The 19,309-nt window shown below is 38.7% G+C and overlaps 1 protein-coding gene across 1 annotated transcript in view; it reads left to right on the top strand.

The window, feature by feature from the left end:
* The first annotated feature begins 1,847 nt into the window (after window positions 1-1,847).
* The window catches only part of sptlc3 (serine palmitoyltransferase, long chain base subunit 3), a 33,453-nt gene continuing 15,991 nt past the window's right edge, over window positions 1,848-19,309 (top strand). The window contains exons 1-5 of the mRNA XM_008430207.2: window positions 1,848-2,013; window positions 8,042-8,233; window positions 8,910-9,064; window positions 10,901-11,049; window positions 18,470-18,594. Of these exons, the coding sequence (XP_008428429.1) occupies window positions 1,915-2,013; window positions 8,042-8,233; window positions 8,910-9,064; window positions 10,901-11,049; window positions 18,470-18,594 (720 nt within the window). The 5' untranslated portion in view covers window positions 1,848-1,914. The remainder of the gene's footprint in view (window positions 2,014-8,041; window positions 8,234-8,909; window positions 9,065-10,900; window positions 11,050-18,469; window positions 18,595-19,309) is intronic.

The raw sequence follows: 19,309 nt of genomic DNA, 5'->3' as shown, positions 1-19,309 counted from the left end.
TCTTACAAATGCCTCAAACAGAACCTGGTTTGTGGCGGCTCTTCCTGTCGAACATCATCAACAACAACAGCTTTAGGTGGAGAGGGGGCAACATTTTACTAGCTGGGCTTAAAAGAGAATCTTGTATATAGTTTTTAATTGTTTGCTGAAATTAATTTACAAACAAACCTAATTTAAAAACAAAAAAAAGATTAAGTTTGAAGCATGACATTATAGCTTTGTTAACACAATAATCAACCAATGAAGATTAGTCTTTGCACTTTTACCAAGTAAAATCGATAATTTTCTCCTTAAAATTAAAATTTTAACAACTTTACATGTTTTAATTGATCTAAAATCTTAAATCAAACTGAACAGCGTTCTTATTTTCAATAACCACCTTTTTTTTTAGATCTATTGTTGGTGTTAAATTCAAGCATTAATAGGAGGCCACTGATAATTCAAGGGTCATAGGAAACAGCTTAGTTTGCTTGTGCCTTGGGCCCGCCATGACAGTGTCCGTCACATTTCTTTTACCACCATCTTCATGTCATTTAGTTGTCTTTTATTACAGCAACAGCAGCATTTGACGTGCAGAGTACAATTTCACAAGTAAGACTACTTTGAACGCCTGAAGTGAAACCATGAAAAGTGAAAATATTTAGCACCAAAGTCAGTTATACTCATGAATCGAGTCTGAAAGCATCTTACTGTTTCACATTCCTATACAGACATAGATTCATTCAGAAAAGGTTTGGGATGCATTTTACAAGTTAGAGTTCTGTTTCCTTTGAAACCATTTTTTTTTAATTGTAGGTACATTAAAAGCAAAAGTATTCATACTTCACATTTTGTCACACTACAACAACAAACCTCAACCTTATGGAATAGATAAACGCAAACTAATACATAATTGTGAAGAGGAAGAAAAAGGAAGCATAGTTTGTTTTTTCTTTATAGATATTTTTAAATGAGTGACATTCAAGGCACTTATTCCTATCTAAAATTCAGTGCAAGCAGATGCCTTTAAAAGTCACCTAATTAGTAAGCAGAGTCCGACTGTGTTTAATTTATCCGTTCTGGGAAAGCCTCAGAGGTTTGTTAAGTGGACATTAATGAATAATCATGAGGATCAAGTAGCACAACAGACAAGTCACGGATGATGTTGTGAAGAAGCTTAAAGCAGGATTAGGTTAAAACAAGCTTTGATCATATCACAGAGCTCTGTTCAATTCATCATTTGTAAATGGAATTAGGATCAATGCTACGAGACTTAATCAGAGAAGCAGCCATGGTAACTCTGGAGGAGCTGCTGAGATTCTCCATGCATTTTTTCCTCTCTTTCTTTCCTTCTTTTTTCCTCAGTTTTTAGTTACCACTTATTACTACTGTTGTTAGTAATGTTTGTGGCATCACCCGATAAAATGCAAAACAAGTGCAAACGGTATGAATACTTTTGCAATGGAATGCATGTACAGAATTATGTTTATTAGTACACATAATAAAAAAATACAATAACATAGAAGAGCTTTTCTTATAAAGTATTACATTCATGATACCCAAAACAGTAGGTCTAATTATAGTAAAAACATTTTATTTACATTTTGTCAACGTTTTTTTATTGAGTAAAATACATTAAAAAAAAAACCTGTATTCCATAATTTAAAAACAAATGAGGGTGATGTAAGTGCCAGCTCTGTTTAGCTTTTAATAACTAGAAGTTCCCTTTTACGCTGTATCGAAAGAGAAAACATTGAGGTAAACCAAGCGTGACATTTTCTGCTGAAGTTTTCAGACAACAGCAACAAAAAAAAAAAAAAAAAAAAAAAAAAGAGGCTGAACCGAAACAGCTGAAGGAGGAAGTCACCTTTGGCAGTTTAGTAACAAGCACGTTGGTTTGTCATTCAACGGAACAGACCCATTCCGCTGCTAAACATGGCAAGAACTTCTGACGCAGACCTAAAGCCTCCTTCGAGCCAGAACGGACTGAAATGTGACGATTTGAGGAAAAACAGCTGTCACAGCAAGACAGAGGTTTGTCTGTTTATGCTTCACTGATGACAGTTGCTTATTATGGGGTAACTTTTTTCCCCTTACCTTGCGGGTCCGCCTGCTTAGGTGCGGCACGGTGTTCAGCACCTGATCGTATTCAGGTTATCTACCGGCGGTTGTGGTTGGGCTAAACTTTGTGACGTAACCCACAGTGTGTCGTACTTTATGTCAATTCTACATTTAAATTTTTTTTAAGTACGCAACAATTTAACTATACATAAATATAACGTAGAATTAATTCGTAATTTGTGTCGTTATATCTGTTCAACATAACTATTTATAAATAAGCTACATGTTTTAATGCAGCTTGTATTAACTACGCCGTCAGGTCTTGTAACAGTCATTATGCTGTTTGGTTCCTAGAGATGAGTAGGTATCGCCTCAAGGGGGCGCCTATTTCCTTTGTTGTTGCACTATTGTACAGAAGAAGAACTAGTCTTCCATTTTGTTGTAGAAGAGAACATTGGTGATGATGAGGTGCAGAGCGGTAAACTAACGTTACTTTTCTCATGTATGGAAATATAATGCTTAGTACCGTGGAGATCTGGCTGTATGTGGACGAAGTTAAATAAATTGAAAGCGTGGAATACTTCAAAAGTGCGTCCTGCTGTTTTGGGTTAGAGTGGCTAACCGCCACTGCTAACTCCTTCTCCAACCTCTCGCCGCACCGTCAGTCTCCGTCTTGGGAAACAATTATGAATTTGATATGGGATTTTTCAAGATTTTACTTCCGTATCACTTTTGGTTATTATTAAGATATTTACATACACTTTAAAAGAACACAGAACATAATTTTCTGTTTCTGTCTAACAATAAGTCAATTCAGTTCTAAAATACTTTTTGAATCATATTGAACGGAGATGCAGTGGGCCTGAAGGATCTCCAGTAGCAGTCAGTCTTGCAACAAATTTGAGGAGGCATCTGACTGCTGCTGTATGAGAATCGCATTGCTTTCATGACACGCTAACAGACCAATATAGAGGCAACAGAAGCCATGTTCCATGTCCCGGAGGCACTGCTGATCCACCTCATTTGTTTTTGCCTGTCCTCTTTAAATTTTTGTCTGTCCATGCGGTTAGAAAGAAAGCCAGGCAGAGAGACATTGTAGTCCAAGATATGATCTTTGCATATTATGATCAATGTTTTCACTGGCAAATATTGCTATTAAATGAGTCCATCAGAGGTTTCAACCACTGTAGGATATTTTAGAAATAGTTTAGTTTTTAGTGATGAGCAGAAAAAACAGATGGTTGCTCAATTCTGTAGGTTTAACAAAGTAGCCAACATGGCATTAAGGTTGATATTGTTTCTATAAGATGTTTTAATTAAGAATTGAAACTAAGCATTGCAAACTGAAACACTGTATTAAAAATATACTTTTCAGAAACATCCCACACTTTAGGCTTCCTCTCCTCACTGAGATGGGGCTGACTATTTATAGCATTTTTTGTTTGCAGTAAAGCAAAGTATGACAACCAACCTTGTTTTCCCTTGCAATTCATCATATAGCTAGATTTTCTTATCTGATCCACATTTCTATAGATATATATTTTGGATTTAACACAGTCCACTGAAACAGAAGTTTTTTTATTTTTAAATGTACAAACCAGATTTCAAAAAAGTTGGGACACTAAAATTGTGAATAAAAACTGAATGCAATGATGTGGAGGTGCCAACATCTAATATTTTATTCACAATAGAACACAAATCACAGATTAACAGTTTAAACTGAGAGAATGTATCATTTTAAGGGAAAAATATGTTGTTTCAAAATTTCATGATGTCAACAAATCCCAAAAAAGTTGGGACAAGGCCATTTTTACCACTGTGGCACTCAGACGTCTGGGGACAGAGGAGACCAGTTTCTCAAGTTTAGAAATAGGAATGCTCTCCCATTCATGTCTAATACAGGCCTCTAACTGTTCAATCATCTTGGGCCTTCTTTGTAGCACCTTCATCTGACCACAGAACAGTCCAGAAAATGGACAGAACAGTCCATTCTGTTCTGTCCATGAACAGAATGGACAGAACAGTCCATTCTGTTCTGTCCATTCTGTGTCCACTGGGCACTGTCCATTCAGTGCACTGGGCACTGGGCCAGTACACTCCTGGCCCAGTGCAAACGGCTGAGCTTGTGGAGCTTGCTTAGAAATGGCTTCCTCTTGCACTGTAGCGTTTCAGCTGGCAGTGGCGGATGGCACGGTGGGTTGTGTTCACTGACAATGCTTTCTGGAAGTATTCCTTGCCTTTATTTCCTTGACAGTGGCCTTCCTGTTTGAGGTGCAGCGACGTTTAAGGGCCCGGAGATCACGAGCATCCAGTAGAGTTTTATGGCCTTGACCCTTACACACAGCGATTGTGCCAACTTCTCTGAATCTTTTGATGATGTTATGCACGGTTGATGATGATAACTTAAAAGTCTTTGCTATTTTACGCTGGGTAACACCATTCTGGTATTGCTGCACTATCTTTCTGTGCAACAATGGTGGAGTTGGTGATCCTCTTACCATCTTGGCTTCAGAGAAGCACTGACGTGCTAAGAAGCTATTTTTATACCAATCATGTTGTCAATTGACCTAATTAGTGTTAATTGATCTTCCAGCTGTTTGTTATATGTTCAATTTCCTTTTTCCAGCCACGTATTGCTACTTGTCCCAACGTTTTTGGGATTTGTAGACACTGTGAAATTTTGATTCAACATATTTTTCCTTTAAAATGTTACATTTACTCAGATTATACTTTTGATCTGCCATCTATGTTCTATTACGAATAAAATATTGACATTTGCCATCTCCACGTCATTGAATTCAGTTTTTATCCACAATTTGTTTAGTGTCCCAACTTTTTTGGAATCCGGTTTGTACAAAAAAAAAAGTAAAAACAAAAGACCCTGAAATGATTCCTCTTTTCCCTTACATGCGTTGTATTTTTACAGAGGGTACAGTTCTTATACTTCCTCAAAAAGTCCTCTTTACTTTCTGTACTATCCATTTGTAGCTTCCTCTAAATATAAAAAGTTTTCGGTGCTTGAATTGAGACTCAAGAGAGACGTTAGACTACAACAGTTGATGTGTGACTAATTTGTTTTCAATGTAAGTGAGTGCAGAACTTCACAGTGCTCTAGCTATGCAACGATGTCATTGCATTGTCAAGAGTTGTATGTCAAAGAAATAAGATTATGTGCAACTTGGTTCAAAACAGCAGCTCAACGTTACTTAGGAGGCCAATCCCTCTTCTTTTAATAGAAACATAGAATAAGGTTTCCAACAATTCTAAGACATACATGAGTATAAACTATCCAGAAGAAACCCCTGTAAAGTCGAGCTAGTTATGATATGGAAAAATAAAAACGATAGTTGTTTGAGCAAATGAAGCACTGAGTGTTTGGTTTTATAAACCAGCCTTGTGAAAAAGACTGAAAGAAAAAATACATCAAACTACATCTTGGGGTTGTTTATTGTAAAGTTAGCATTTTATATGCTTGTTACTACGGTCCACAAAAGCAGATGAAAAGCTGCATTTGAGAGAACATTGCAACTAGTTTCACAACAACCAATCAAGGGATTGGCTCACAGATTTGGTGATACACACGTAATAAAGGCCTTTTAACTCTCTTAATCACAGTATTCTTTGTTATTATTGTTATTTCACGCTGCTGTGTAACATTTTGACAGACATTTACAGCAGCTATTAGTGGTTTTGGAACAGCACTGATTTTGTTGCTATAAACAGCACCTTCCAAAGTGGCGGAAAACAAACACATTGAGATATAATTGTTTTTAACAAAGTCCCAGGTGGTACTGTTGTTGGAAATAGATACCCCTAGAAATAAAATAGCTTCATTAATCAACATGATGTGACACATAGACCCCGTGGCACTGGCTCAAAGTTAAAGGAGATGCGTGTTCTTCTTTGTTAGTCAGCAAATGGCTATAGCTACGACCAAACTTTGCCATACATGAAGTCAGGGCAATATTTTTAAAGATTTGAACAAATGGATGTGACAAAGAGGAGCTGTGCATGTCTTACCATGGGTGCTTGTCATTAGGGAGCCTGGACTTTGGAATGTCATTCGTTTGGTATGTTAGAGATCAGTTGAACAAAACCAGAGAGTATTTCAGAAACGCATAACTAACAGCTTAGCTCCAGGGAGAAGAAATACTCTTCATAGCAACTCTAACATAGATTTATGCAACAGCTTGAATAAACGTGCTGTTATGGAGACTTTTCGTAACTCATTATCTCTAAGATGGAGCTCCTCAGGGGAGTTTTTCCACCAAACCTGTTCCAGTCGTAAACCAATGCCAGTGCTGGCATGCCATCAGTTCAGTTTTTCGACTTCTTTTTTCTTTCTTATATTAGTTTGTTCTTTTTTCCAGCCTGACTCTTGAAACACAGGTGTCTGCAAAATTTGAGATTGAAGCGCAGTAGAGCGAACCACTGGGACGACGGGAAGGAATGGGGCATCAAGTGGGAGACTTTAGGAAATGAATCTTTTTCTAGAACAAATTTGTTTCTTCTGTATTTATTCACACATGTCTAGTTAAATATGTCACAATTAATTAGAAAAACCGAGTCAGATTTTTTTGGGTGCCCTCCTGGTCATGCACAATGTGTTATGCATGTGGGCGGAGCAATGGTTCTTCTCAGGACCTACTGTTAGTTATGCCAGGGTGAAGAACTGCCCTCATCAGGGATTCAAATAAAATGTGGCTAAATTTTATTTTATTCTAATATTCTTGAGTTATTTCTGCATTTAACCTTCCTAGAGAAAAGTTAAATGGAATGAAACACAAATGTCAGCATGAATAAGGGTTGAGATTAGTATTAGCTGGCTATCCCTTATCTTTTTATTGCTTAGTTTGAGATCACCCATCTGGCACTTGAAGTAGGTCATTGCAACACATAGAGTCATTGTTTTCCACTGAATCTAATTCAGTTCTGAATCACTGCAGGTCTTTTTACCACCATGCAACATTAATAAATACCACTTAAAAAAATAAAAACTTAGATTTGTCGTTGCAGAACTGCCTGTGGATGCTGAGCATACATTAGCTGGTGTTATAAAGATATCAGCTTGCAAGGATACAGGGAAAACATTGTAATTGATGTCGTTAAACTATCCCTGCTCTGTGATTCTTTACGCATGCTCATAATACAATGGCGTTGAAAGCATATATTTACTGACAGAGGTGCACTTAATGCCGTAAAGTTGTGGTTCTAAGTTGACTCTCCGGCCTTTAAAAAAAATTTATATTTGTGTGTATGTTTTTTTTCTTCTATTTTTATCTCTTTTAGATCCCACGCATGATACCACGGTCATCTTGGGGGCTCTTTCCCATTTTGAAGTGTGACCAATAGAAAAATGTCCCTGCAGTGTAGTTATTTTTGTAGAAACTTTGCCTTGGCCATGATTATTTTTTGCTTTGTGCATTTTAAGAACTTGTAAAAAGCATGTAGGGCATGAAAGTCAAGAAACTGCAAAGTGGCCTGATGAGACGAGCACAACAGCAACCCGAGGCTGCATAAATTATCCGGCTTTCATTGCCATTCTGTCCTGTATTTGCATTCCTTTAAATGGACAAAGGGCGTGGCTCCCTTTGCTGTACAAATAATCTGATTGTATGTCGATGCGTAGATAATAAAGGTTAGTCACATGAATAGTTGCTTACAGTATGAAACTGGTCAATAGTTTCAGGTTTTTCCTGAAAAGTCACTCATAGGGGAGAGTTTTCTAAAACTACTCATGTTGAACTAAATCATCTTCGTTCTCTTTCACATGAAATATTACAATGCATTTCTAACTGTTGGCACACAGAGATCCCCAATGCCGGGTCTTTCAAAATTAGTCTCATAATTACAGGTTTCAGTGTCTGTTTCATCCAGGTTATTTGAAATGCTAACCACAATTATTTTTTTATATTAAACTGAACTGCATTTGTTACTACAAATGTTTGTTTTGCTCCCGTCCGGAATGCAAAAGCGCTCATGTTGCTCTCTCGTTAAATAGAAAAATGGCCCACAGACCGGCGTCGGCTCCAGGCAGCTCAGCCATGACACGTTTGAACAACCACCCATGTATGTGGCGGTGATGACGTACGTGGGTTATGGGATTGGCACCCTGTTTGGTTACCTCAGAGACTTCCTCCGAGCTGTGGGCCTGGAGAAGTGCCATGTTGCCCAGGAAAGAGAGGAACAGAAGGTAGGTACAACGTAAAAAAAACATGCATTCGGCACACTCCCAGGCATTTTGTATGATTAGACACATACCACACACCCAAGCTTGCAGACACCATCAGTACGTTTTGTTTTCCCCAATTATTTCCATTTTTCCCTTAAGCAGTGCCTCTTCTTTCTTCCCTTGTGTTTCTCCGCACTTCTGTATAACGTTGCCATGGGTGAAACGGAACACCAAAGAGAATATGTGTTGAAGATCTAATTAAATCTCAGAGGATTCAAGCTCTCTGTTACTTTGTTTCAGATTTCATATTATGTCTCTTCAGTGAAGGTTAAATTAGAAAATACTTTGTCTTCAACATGTTTTGTGCTTTATGGGTTGGCAGGCACAATGAAGTATTATCTTGACAGCGTAGTCAGCCAAAAAAAGTCATGATTTCATTTTATTAAGGATGTTCAGGATATTCTCGAATAATCTTGATGAAAAAGCTTAGCTTTGTCATTGGATTAAGGTGAGTAATTATTCAAATTTAATGACATTACATTATAAAGGCTCTGATTATCGTACAAGTACAAGAACTTGTAAAAAGCAAATTGTTAAAATGTACAATTTGCCTCGACAAAAAAAAAAAAACAAAAAAAAAAAAAAAAAACCTGGTTCTGACTCATTGTGAAGTTAACTAATTTGTTTTTATTGCCAGGATTTCACTCCCCTTTACCAGGATTTTGAAAATTTTTACACTCGAAACTTATACATGCGAGTACGGGACAACTGGAACCGTCCCATATGCAGTCTCCCAGGCCCTACCTTCAACTTGATGGAAAGGGTGTCTGATGACTACAACTGGACATTCAGGTATTGTAACCCAACCATTTCTAATTGTAACTTTTAGCACCTCGGCTGTGTTGCGTGTGGAGTAGGACAGCTGCAGAAAGGAGCACACAACTCTAAAATGCACATATGGAGGTTTCGAGGAGACTGAGGAAAGTTGGGTTCTTCGGGCTTTGAAATGTATTCATCATACTGTCAAAGCTTGTAATATAAGTTTTGTATATAATTTTTAAAGTGCTGCAGTAAAATGAATGCTTCGCAGTGCACTGCATCTGTACAGGAATCCCCCACAAGGAACCTTGTCTTACTGCTGGTAAAAACATGGATCCCGTTTCCCCCTGTAAAGCAAGGCTGAAGCTGATGGTGCAATAATCTCTCACATTTATAGGGAAAGCCTGCATCGTGTGAGGAAACATAATGAGACAAATGTAACACCTTTCCTGGAGTCACTGCAATATTATGGTCATGCAAGCAGCAGGTGAACAAAACATCAGTAGGATGTATATTGAACTTAGATTACGGTAGAGAACAAAAAATTTAAAGCAATGCTACTTGCAGTGTGACGCCTTTCTTGAAAACCAGTGTGAGTGCTATTGATTTTCAGAAGTATTAATGCGCGATCAAACTTTGCTTTCACTGATTAGAATTTTTTTTCCCTCCAGTTTCTGGTTAAGTTTTCACTGATAACTCATTATTGCCCTTAATTTTGAACTGCTCTATAAATTATGCCAAAATCCGGTGAAGTTACAAAATTCTTAAATATCCTGGAGACTTGAGGCAATCTTTGCACAGATGTATACATCAACGCTGAATGACTTAGACAGTAGGTGAACAATATGTTCCTGCATACAACACTCTGTGTGCGGGATTATGTTGTGCATAGAAACATTGTGATTCATACCCAGATGACTTCAGTGCGTGGGAGCATCTCAAAACCAATAAGACTTGCGGGGACAATCTAAAGATCATTTTCTAGGCCTAACCTAAGGGATATACTGTTTTCTGAAACCAGCTGCCACAAAGTACTTTTAGGACACTTGCACAACATGTGTTTTGTATTTTTTTTTGACTACATATAACCACCATCATGTCAGGTGTTCACTCTTTCCTTGTCAGTGTATATAGCCTTTAAGTTCAGTGTGCATCCATGTCTTTATTATTAGTAAGTTATCCTAAATTAACTTACATGTAGATTTTTTTTTCTCCAAATATTTCACACCAAGAATATCAGCAAATAAACCATATGCAGATATGGTTTTGAGTTTCTGGACCACAATTGATATTCCTTGGCGCTGCGCAGCAGGGTCAGGGAATGTGTTATGAAAAAGAAAATGAGCAGAGCCACAGGGAAGGAAAGTGATATTATGAATCTGTGAAGAGGTAAGCGTGGATTACATGTTTAAAGAGGTTTAATGTGACTGTAAGATATGGGGAAGCCTGCTCGACTTTTGTGGAGAAGTGTGGTGAATTGGCAAAATGGTATGAAGCACAGTGGAAAAAGTAGGTCGGCTGATAAACTCCTTCTGTTCTTTGAAAGAAGAACTTTAACTACTTTAAAACTGGACAGGTAAACTTGGGCCATGTTTCCTACCACTTCCTCATCGTATTCACATGCATAAGAGATCCAATGTTATCTGCATATTCGCTCTCCAAAAATATATAAATTCACTGCCTTTTAGTTTAAAGTATAGTTGTTTGGATTCCATTTCTTGCTACTGAATAGCACATTTATAGCTGTTGTGCAGTTTATTGGGAGGTTATTTATGTTTGTGTGTGTGTGTGTGCGCGGGCGCGCATGTGTGTGTGTGCATACCAGAAGAACAATGACACACTAACTGAGACAAACATAAATCTTCACAGGTTTACTGGGAGGACAATACATAATGTCATCAACATGGGCTCATACAACTACCTCGGCTTCGCAGAGAACAACGAAGATTTCCTGAAAACTGTGGCAGAGAAGGTGCGGCAGTACGGGGCTGGTGTCTGCAGCACAAGACAGGAAATTGGTACGTTTGCGGTCAATGTTTAACAGATAAAAGAGATTGTTTTCCACTTGTTGCTTTGAGCTCAGTTTCACAAAGCTTTTCATTCGATTTGAAGTAATGTCCACTGTATAAATCATAGTAGGAACGGCGTTTGTTTTTATGTGATGGGGGAATTGACTTTTGTGCATTTTCTGTTGAAACTGCCTGTCATAATGCACAGTGATATACTTCATGTGTTGTTTTCTAATATCTCTGATGATTATAGCATACAGCTATTGACAAAAAAAAAAACGTTTTTTTTTTTTCTGGAAGTTGGGATGAGGCATAAAATTACTAGTAGTATGGAAATGTGCTAGAATTTGCACTCCTGGACTAGAGACAATGTCAGAATCGTTTCACCTGGACTAAGGTGAAAAATGACATGACTGTTGCTTAGGGGTCTTTCATTAACTCTCAAGTCAGCCAGAAAATGTCTAGAGCACTTCATGCTGCTGCTCTGTCCCCTTTTCAAATGAAAGTAAATTTTACCATTCATTTGGGAATCAAAACCCCAGAGTATTGAGGAAGAGTAGAGAGAGGCAAAAAAACCATCCAAGTTGCTCGAGTTACTTGATGCTCAACATATCAAATCACAGTTATTGCAACATCTATGCATGCAACACTGCAATCACAAAGGACTGCTTAGATGCATTGATAGATCAATAAATTTCATGTGTCATGCATGCAACCCTACATGCTAATAGCATACCTGGCCTCGCAGATAGATTTTCATTGGCTGAGATACTAAAGGTCATGAAGAGTGGTGGGGACATTGTGATGAAGGAAAAGAAAGAAAAGTGTCAGGAAAATGTGGGTTAATCATCAATATTATCATTTCTAACTTCAGCAATTATGTCACAATGTTTTCCTGACAATGCTGACTTTGTTTATCTGCTCGAAAGCAAGTAGAGCCATTTACCAGGATATATTAGAGCACTTCCTGCTTCCTTCTGGTGACCAGCTGAGTGAATATATTTATTTAATTTTCCAGCACAACCCAACACTTTCCCACACTTGATGTACCACTTCCTGTTTTAGCTTAGTCAGTTTTTATGTGTCCCATCTGGCCGTGTGGCATTCAGAATCGTACACACAGAAGTACAAGATTTACTTTCACAAGTGGAGCATTATAGTTTTCACTATAATGCATCACTAGTTATATTTATGTAAAATACCTCAATTAGACATTGCTTTTGGTTTATTAAAAAAAATGGATAGAATAACGACAAACATACATCATTGAAAAGTATGCTGTACTAATTAATACAATATGTATTTAGCTGTAACTGTAGCCCAACATGAAGTGTATCTGTAAACACCTGAATCCAAACATCTGTCAGTGTGTGTGTTGTTTAGACTCAATAGCAGAAATTGCTCTTAGAAGCAACATAGTTCGAGTGATAAAAGTTTATTTTACAGCATAAAGTAATGGTCTGAGCAGAAGTCCATACGGTGTCCTATGAAGGGCAGCGGCCGTACTTGACAGACCCGTCAGATTTGGCTGAAGGTGTGTAATGATATTTCTAAGGAATACTAAAGGAAGTTATTGTTTGTCCTGTGGAGCATGTTGGGCTTGTGTTAACTCTGTCCCAGTAGAGACATGAGGGATTGTATCTCTGAAAAAAGGGAAGCCCACCATAAAAGTGATGCAAGAGGGGAGCAGAATTGCCAATCAGTGCTGACAGAGTCAGCATTTGTTCTCATCCCGTGTGCTTAATGAGCTTGATTTACATCAGAGACCACCATGAACAGCTAAACAGCTAAGTAAGAAAAGAGGAACTGTCACAATGCTGAGCTTAATCCCACATCCTCAATTAGCCTATAAACCTACTTAATCTAAGCCAAGATGATCTTCAGACACCAGACTCAACTATTCAGATGACAAGGGCGCTGTCAAAGCAACCTGAGTCTCTTTAATTCCTCATCAGAGGCACAAGCTCCATGCCACACCACACCGATGCAGTAATTCCTGCAAAAGGAGGGCCAACCAAGTATTGATATACTTTACAGTACACACAGATACTTTTCAGTGGGCTGATATTTCTATGTTGAAATAGTCGAAATTAACAGAAATAAATGCTTGACTGTATCACGCTGTGTGCCATCGATATATGAGTTTCACTTTTTAAAATGGGATACTAAAATGACCTTTCTGTTCATATTTTAATTTACTTAGAAGGACCTGTATATTTCCCCCGAGTTATACTGCCAGTTTAATTATCTGTCAGTAACTGTATTGTTGTATGAATTATTCAGCTTTTGTTCAATTATGTGCAGTGATAATCAGCAGAGATACATTTTGGTCCACAGAGGAGCCATGGAAGACATGTTACTGTAGATGAGCTGTCATAATTAAAAACCCTCAGGACTTTAAACAGGATGCAAATGCGATATACATACACGGACATGTTATAATAACAAGGATCAGAAAGTGGGATCTAATGAATTTTAAATGGTGTCTTATCTTTTGATCTTGAGCCCATCTTCTGATCAGATGCAAGTGGCAGCATGAAGCTCATTTCAGGCATATCTGTCTTGGAGCTTGGAACTCTAATGACTAGCAATCAGCTGTGTATTTCTGTCAAAACATTCGATGAGTGAACATCATGGATCTCATTGGTAAAGTTTTCTTCAGAAATGCACCTTTTTCCTCTCTCGTTATTGATGTTTTTAGAGTATGAAACCTCTGCTGCCAGGTAGTCGTGCATCTGCTGAGAGCGGGATTACAAAGTGGTGCGGGCACACAAGAGTCTGCGTATGTGGGAGTGTGTTTCGTGATGTCAGCAGTTTGACAGTGAAAAACAACAAGCAATGTTTGTCAGTTCACCACTCCCTTATCCCCCCAGCCCCCAAAACAATCCATTATTCATTTTCTTGATTTATTTATATGTTTATTTCTCTTTCCAAATTGGACTGTTTTAGTCTGGGTTTCTAATGGGCTCTTCAGCTGCCTTGAGTGAGCGGGTTATGCAAAAACAAGCATTTGTCTCATGAGACCATATATGAAGTAAATATTTAAAAACCCTGGTGTCTCTTTAAGATCTGTCGTGATGCCATCACAGCCATAGCAATTTGTAGCAGACTGAAAAACCTAGATCTTTTAGAGGCTGTGTTATAGTTATAAAAAAAAAGAAACAACAACTTAACAGGATATATATTTTAAAATAAGCACCATTCACTCTGATGATCTAATTTCCATTTAACATTCAGATTCAACATGTTTTTTTGTTTTTTTTTTAAATGATCTCCTGTCTTGAGATTAATTGCAGTTTAACTTGAAGTCTTGGTCAACCTGTAATTATTGGAACAAAATGTATTCACTCAAGTAAATTTTAATGAAAAACCAGAACATTTTAATGTTCTGGTTTTTAATATTAGGGGTGCACAGGGAGTGTCTCTAGTTGGACACAAAGTGCAATAAAGGCAAACCGAACATTCAAAGACTAACATTACTGGTTGGTCCTCTTTTTCCTGCAATCATTAACTTACTGTTTGTCAAATATTCTCACATAGCAAGCATTGTAATTAATCACTTATTACTAATAAGGGAATTATTGGGTTTCAGACACAGATATTTCGGCACAACTGGTGCAAATGTTTTAAAAAAACAAACAATTGAAATTAATTAATCTTTTAGTGCAGTGGCATAATCTCACACAGAAAAAAATGTCATTATTGCACATTTATCGCATCACAATCAAACAAAGTTGCAGTATCAATGTGTAGCCCGAAGTACATTCATTCAATGCAGATAAATTCTGGCTATAGACTAGGTAGTACTGTGCCTTTTGAAGTACATTCATCTTTAGCATTTTGTATTTATCTATTTTGAAAGTGTGTCAATTTCTAAAACAAATTAGGTATATTAGAAAAAACAGCTTATTCTGCTACACCATCTGAAAGATTATAGGAGAAGACTAAGTGCTCTCTTATTGGCACTTGAGTAATTTAGATTATCAACATTTGAGCCATCTGGGATTTTGTAAAGATATTATTTCTTAACATGGGATTTTTAACCCCCATTAAGTATCCATCCATCCATTTTCTTGACACCCTTGTCCCTTGGTGGAGTCGGGAGGGTTTGCTGGTGCCTATCTCCAGCTAACGTTCCGGGGTCACCCTGGACAGGTCGCCAGGCTGTCGCAGAGACACACAACCATGCACGTACACACTCACACATAGGGGCAATTTGGAGAGGCCAATTAACCTGACAGTCATGTTTTTGGACTGTGGGAGGAAGCCGGAGGACCTGGAGAAAACCCACGCATGCACAGGGAGAACATGCAAACTCCATGCAGAAAGACCGGGGCCGGGAATCAAACCCAGAACCTTCTTGCTGCAAGGCAACAGCTCTACCAACTGTGCCACTGTGCAGCCCCCCCATTAAGTAATTTTAGCTAAATTAACATTTTTATTTTTCTCCTCTTCCAGTTAAAGATAATGTTTAGATGTTTAGATTTTTTTACTCTTAATGTGCCAATAGATGTGGCAAGCACTGTATTGGTGAAATATATAAAAAAGTGTACCTATGCAATAGCGTATTGTTGAATACGCTATTGAAATAATTTATATTTAAATAACTAGCTCTTTTTATGCTTATAAATGCTTTAGAGAAAGCTTGGGTCCTATGTAAGTAATGACGAAAACAGGCAGGAAGGATTTATATCTACAGTTCCAATATTTAGTGTTCTCACTAAATATGATGATGATCTTGCTAAAACAGGCAAAGGAAGACTTAAAAAAAAAAGATGTAGGCATCATCTCATTTCATCTAACCAAAGCAGGATGAGCTACATCTAATCACTCTCTTTCACCTGAAGAGTATCTAGATCTAAAGGCAGCTTCTGAAGGTTAAAATATCAATAAGAAGGCTGGGCGCACCTATGAAGACACTGCCAGGGGAAATGTTCCTTAAAGAGCGCAAATGCCAGTGCAGTCTGATTAAAAACGCTACACGTGCCAGCAGGGCCTGTGTGCTCATGCGGTCGAGGAAATGTAAGAATCGATCTAGCTGGCTCATCGTCCTGAGAGCACTGAACGGGAGTCACTATAAAGACAGAGCTGCTTCACTTCATTACAGTTTTATGCCCATCACTCAGATTTTCATTTTCCCGGCCTGCCTAAAAACATCTGTCTGCGTAAGTATTTAATGCCCGCCCTCTGTCGTAATGACCCATATTGACTTTGACTGTAATGATTAGTATGCAATGTATATACAATGAAGGCCCCGTTTTCATATGAAAGGTCACGTCGTGGAAATTTTGTGTTATTACTATTCATCAGATTTTATATTCCCTCTGCAGAAAGTCGGCTGTGTTATTACTTGTCAATGCAAATGTAACAACACGTGCCGAGTGTATTAGAATGGATTCCATGCTTTGGAGATTTATATCATGCATGCAGAATATGCGGTGCTGTGCGGAAGCATTTACATTCCTTAGATTTATGTTTTAGCACATACTAGTACAAGCTTGAATGTATTTTATTGGAGTTTCCATGCAGACCAATACGAAGGGGTTCATAATTATGGAGTGGAAAGAAAAGGATGTAGATTTAGTTTTTTTATACTTGTTGTTCTGCTGGAACTCAAACCTCCAACACAGTTTTGGGTCGCCTGCAGCCTCTAGCAGGTTTTCCTCCTGTTAGGACCTGTATTTAGCACCATCCATCTTCCGAAAGGTTATATTCTGGTCTCATCTGGCCAGAGATTACACTTTCACATGTCTGCTGTTATATTTACGTGGCTAGGGGGCAAACTGCAGATGCGTCTGACTTTCTTCTTCTCTCCTCTCTTTCATAAAAGGCCAGGTTTGTGGAGTCCGCAACTAAAATTGGTCTTGTCAGCAGATTCTCCCACCTGATCTCTAAATCCCTGCAGCTCCTCCATTGTTACCTTAGGCTACTTGACTGCTTCTCTATCAGGCCATCCGTCTCCAACTCAAGTCCTCGAGAGCTACTGTTCTGCAACTTTTGAGAGCATCTCTTCTCCAACACACCTGAATGAAATAAATGGCTCGTTATCAGCTCTCTGCAGAGCTGAAGGACGTGCTGACGAGGGAGTTCACTCATTTGATTCAGGAGTGGAGAAGAGCAATAGTAGTTTTCGAGGCCTGAAGATGCAGCCTTCTGGTTTTGGTGAATGACCATGGCATGGCAGCTTTGCAGTTTTGCCATTTCCACAGCATCGATAGAAAGTTATTTTTTACATGTTCAAAAGCTTGGGATATTGTTTTATAAACGGTTGCTGTCTTCCTTGGCCTTCGTGATGCCGTTTCTTGTCTCATGTTGTCTAACAAACCCATATGGACTTCACATACCAGCTGGATTTATACGGAGAAGAAATAATACACATTTTTATTTATGTAATTTTTATTTAAGTAACATCTGCCGGCAGTGGTGCTGGGTTTTATTTGTGGTTATCAGTAAAGGGGCCTGAATCCATACGCACGCTGCAATTTTTTTGAGTTTTAATTTTCCTTCAACTGCTTAATTATTCACTACTTTGTGTTGGTCTGTCACATAAAATCTGATTAAAATCCATTGAGGTTTGTGGTTGTAATGTGGCAAAATAAGAAAAAGTTCAAGGGGTATGAATACTTTTTCTAGGCGCTGCAGCACAATTAAAGTCCAGTTTATAGAGAGGGCTGCATCTTGACCCTGAAACTTTAATTGTTCTATTTAACAGATGGCCACAAAGGCAGATACCAAGACAAAAAAAAAATCTTATTTTGTTCACAAAATGAAAGAAACACAATGTCAGATGGCACATTAGCACAAAAATGAATTCTGGTCCCCACCTGCCATATTGGTTTATCACCAACTGTTTCAGCCTCATATTGTCCAACAGAATCATTTTAGACCTTGCGAGACCTGCTCCGATATTACCTTGGATAAAAAAAAAAAAAAAAAAGATCAGGGGAACTAAATTCCAAGTTTGTCACATCATAGATCTATAGGAATTGAATTTAATCTCTGGAGTGTGAGTGCTGATCCAGAGGTTTGTGTCTTATGTTTTTTATCAGGAGACTATTACTGTCTGTCAGAATGTTAGAATGGATGACGAGAAAAAAGATCAACAAGAACCTAAAGGAATAAATCACTCTCTGATGATAGCAACATGCACAAACATTTCTTCTTGTAGCCATGATCTTTTACTTTTGGCCACTACCCAGAGGTCGTGACCGTAGTTAATTGCAGCAACGCAAACACCGTGCCAATCTGTGCCAATCTGCCTATCAATCATGAATGTAGCAACAGATGACAAACAGAAAAATGTGGGAAAGGTTGATTGAGCCCAACCAAGAATATTTATCGATGATATCAACATTGCATAATTTCCTGAGATGCAGACCTCATCCAAGGTGAAAGATTGTTTTCTTTTTGTGTGATTTCCATCTTGCAGGTAACCTGAAGATTCATGAGGAGCTGGAGCAACTCGTGGCCGATTTCATTGGGGTCGAGTCCTCCATGATTTTCGGGATGGGCTTTGCAACAAACTCAATGAACATCCCAGCTCTTGTGGGGAAGGTACGCGATTCCCCACACATTCCCCCACTCGCTGAATGAAGGAAACCCAATAGCAATAAAGGCGCAATTTGCAAAGCACGGCAGATATTAATGTAATTAGTTGAGCTTTTGTTTCCTTCTTGCATATGCTCCAAATTATTAAAAGAAAACCTACAACCGCTAAATATTCCTGACCACCTCACTTAATTAAAGTTTTAATTAAACCTTGTCGTAGCCAGAATAAGAAGGTTCTGGGCATACATGACTGCTTCCAGGCAGGCAGACAAGCAAGGGCAGTTTTTATGAGCACTACTTAAGGGTCTGACTACCCATAATCTGGCCTCTTGGCACACCCGCCTGCGTCAAGTGGAGCTGACAGAAACCGGCGGCAACATGAAGCAGGAGTAGCTGCGATTCAGCTGGACAGGAAGAAAAGGAGGGTTGACGGTTTTAAGTGATGAGAGCAGGCTCGTTTTATGCAGCTGAAGAGGTGCAGCAACCCCTTTGGGCTGCAGCGCTGACGCTAACCCGGTGACGTCTAGGGGTCAGGCCTCGCTGCCAGCTCCGTCCTACAGGGACGGGGTGAGCTCGGACAGGCCTCTCCGTGCAGGCGGAGCCACATTAGAGTGACAGCTGTTGGTGGACCAGCTTGACCCCGGGCCATGCTGAGCGTATCTGTCACCGTGCTGGTGTCAACACAAAGATCCCCCCCCCCACCCGCCTCTTACAAGATTAT

This window comes from Poecilia reticulata, linkage group LG15 (assembly GCF_000633615.1).
Source record: "Poecilia reticulata strain Guanapo linkage group LG15, Guppy_female_1.0+MT, whole genome shotgun sequence".
In the NCBI taxonomy this organism is placed as follows: Eukaryota; Metazoa; Chordata; class Actinopteri; order Cyprinodontiformes; family Poeciliidae; genus Poecilia; species Poecilia reticulata.
The sequence above is the reverse complement of the archived record's forward strand: the minus strand, read 5'-3'. Positions and strand labels throughout refer to the sequence as shown.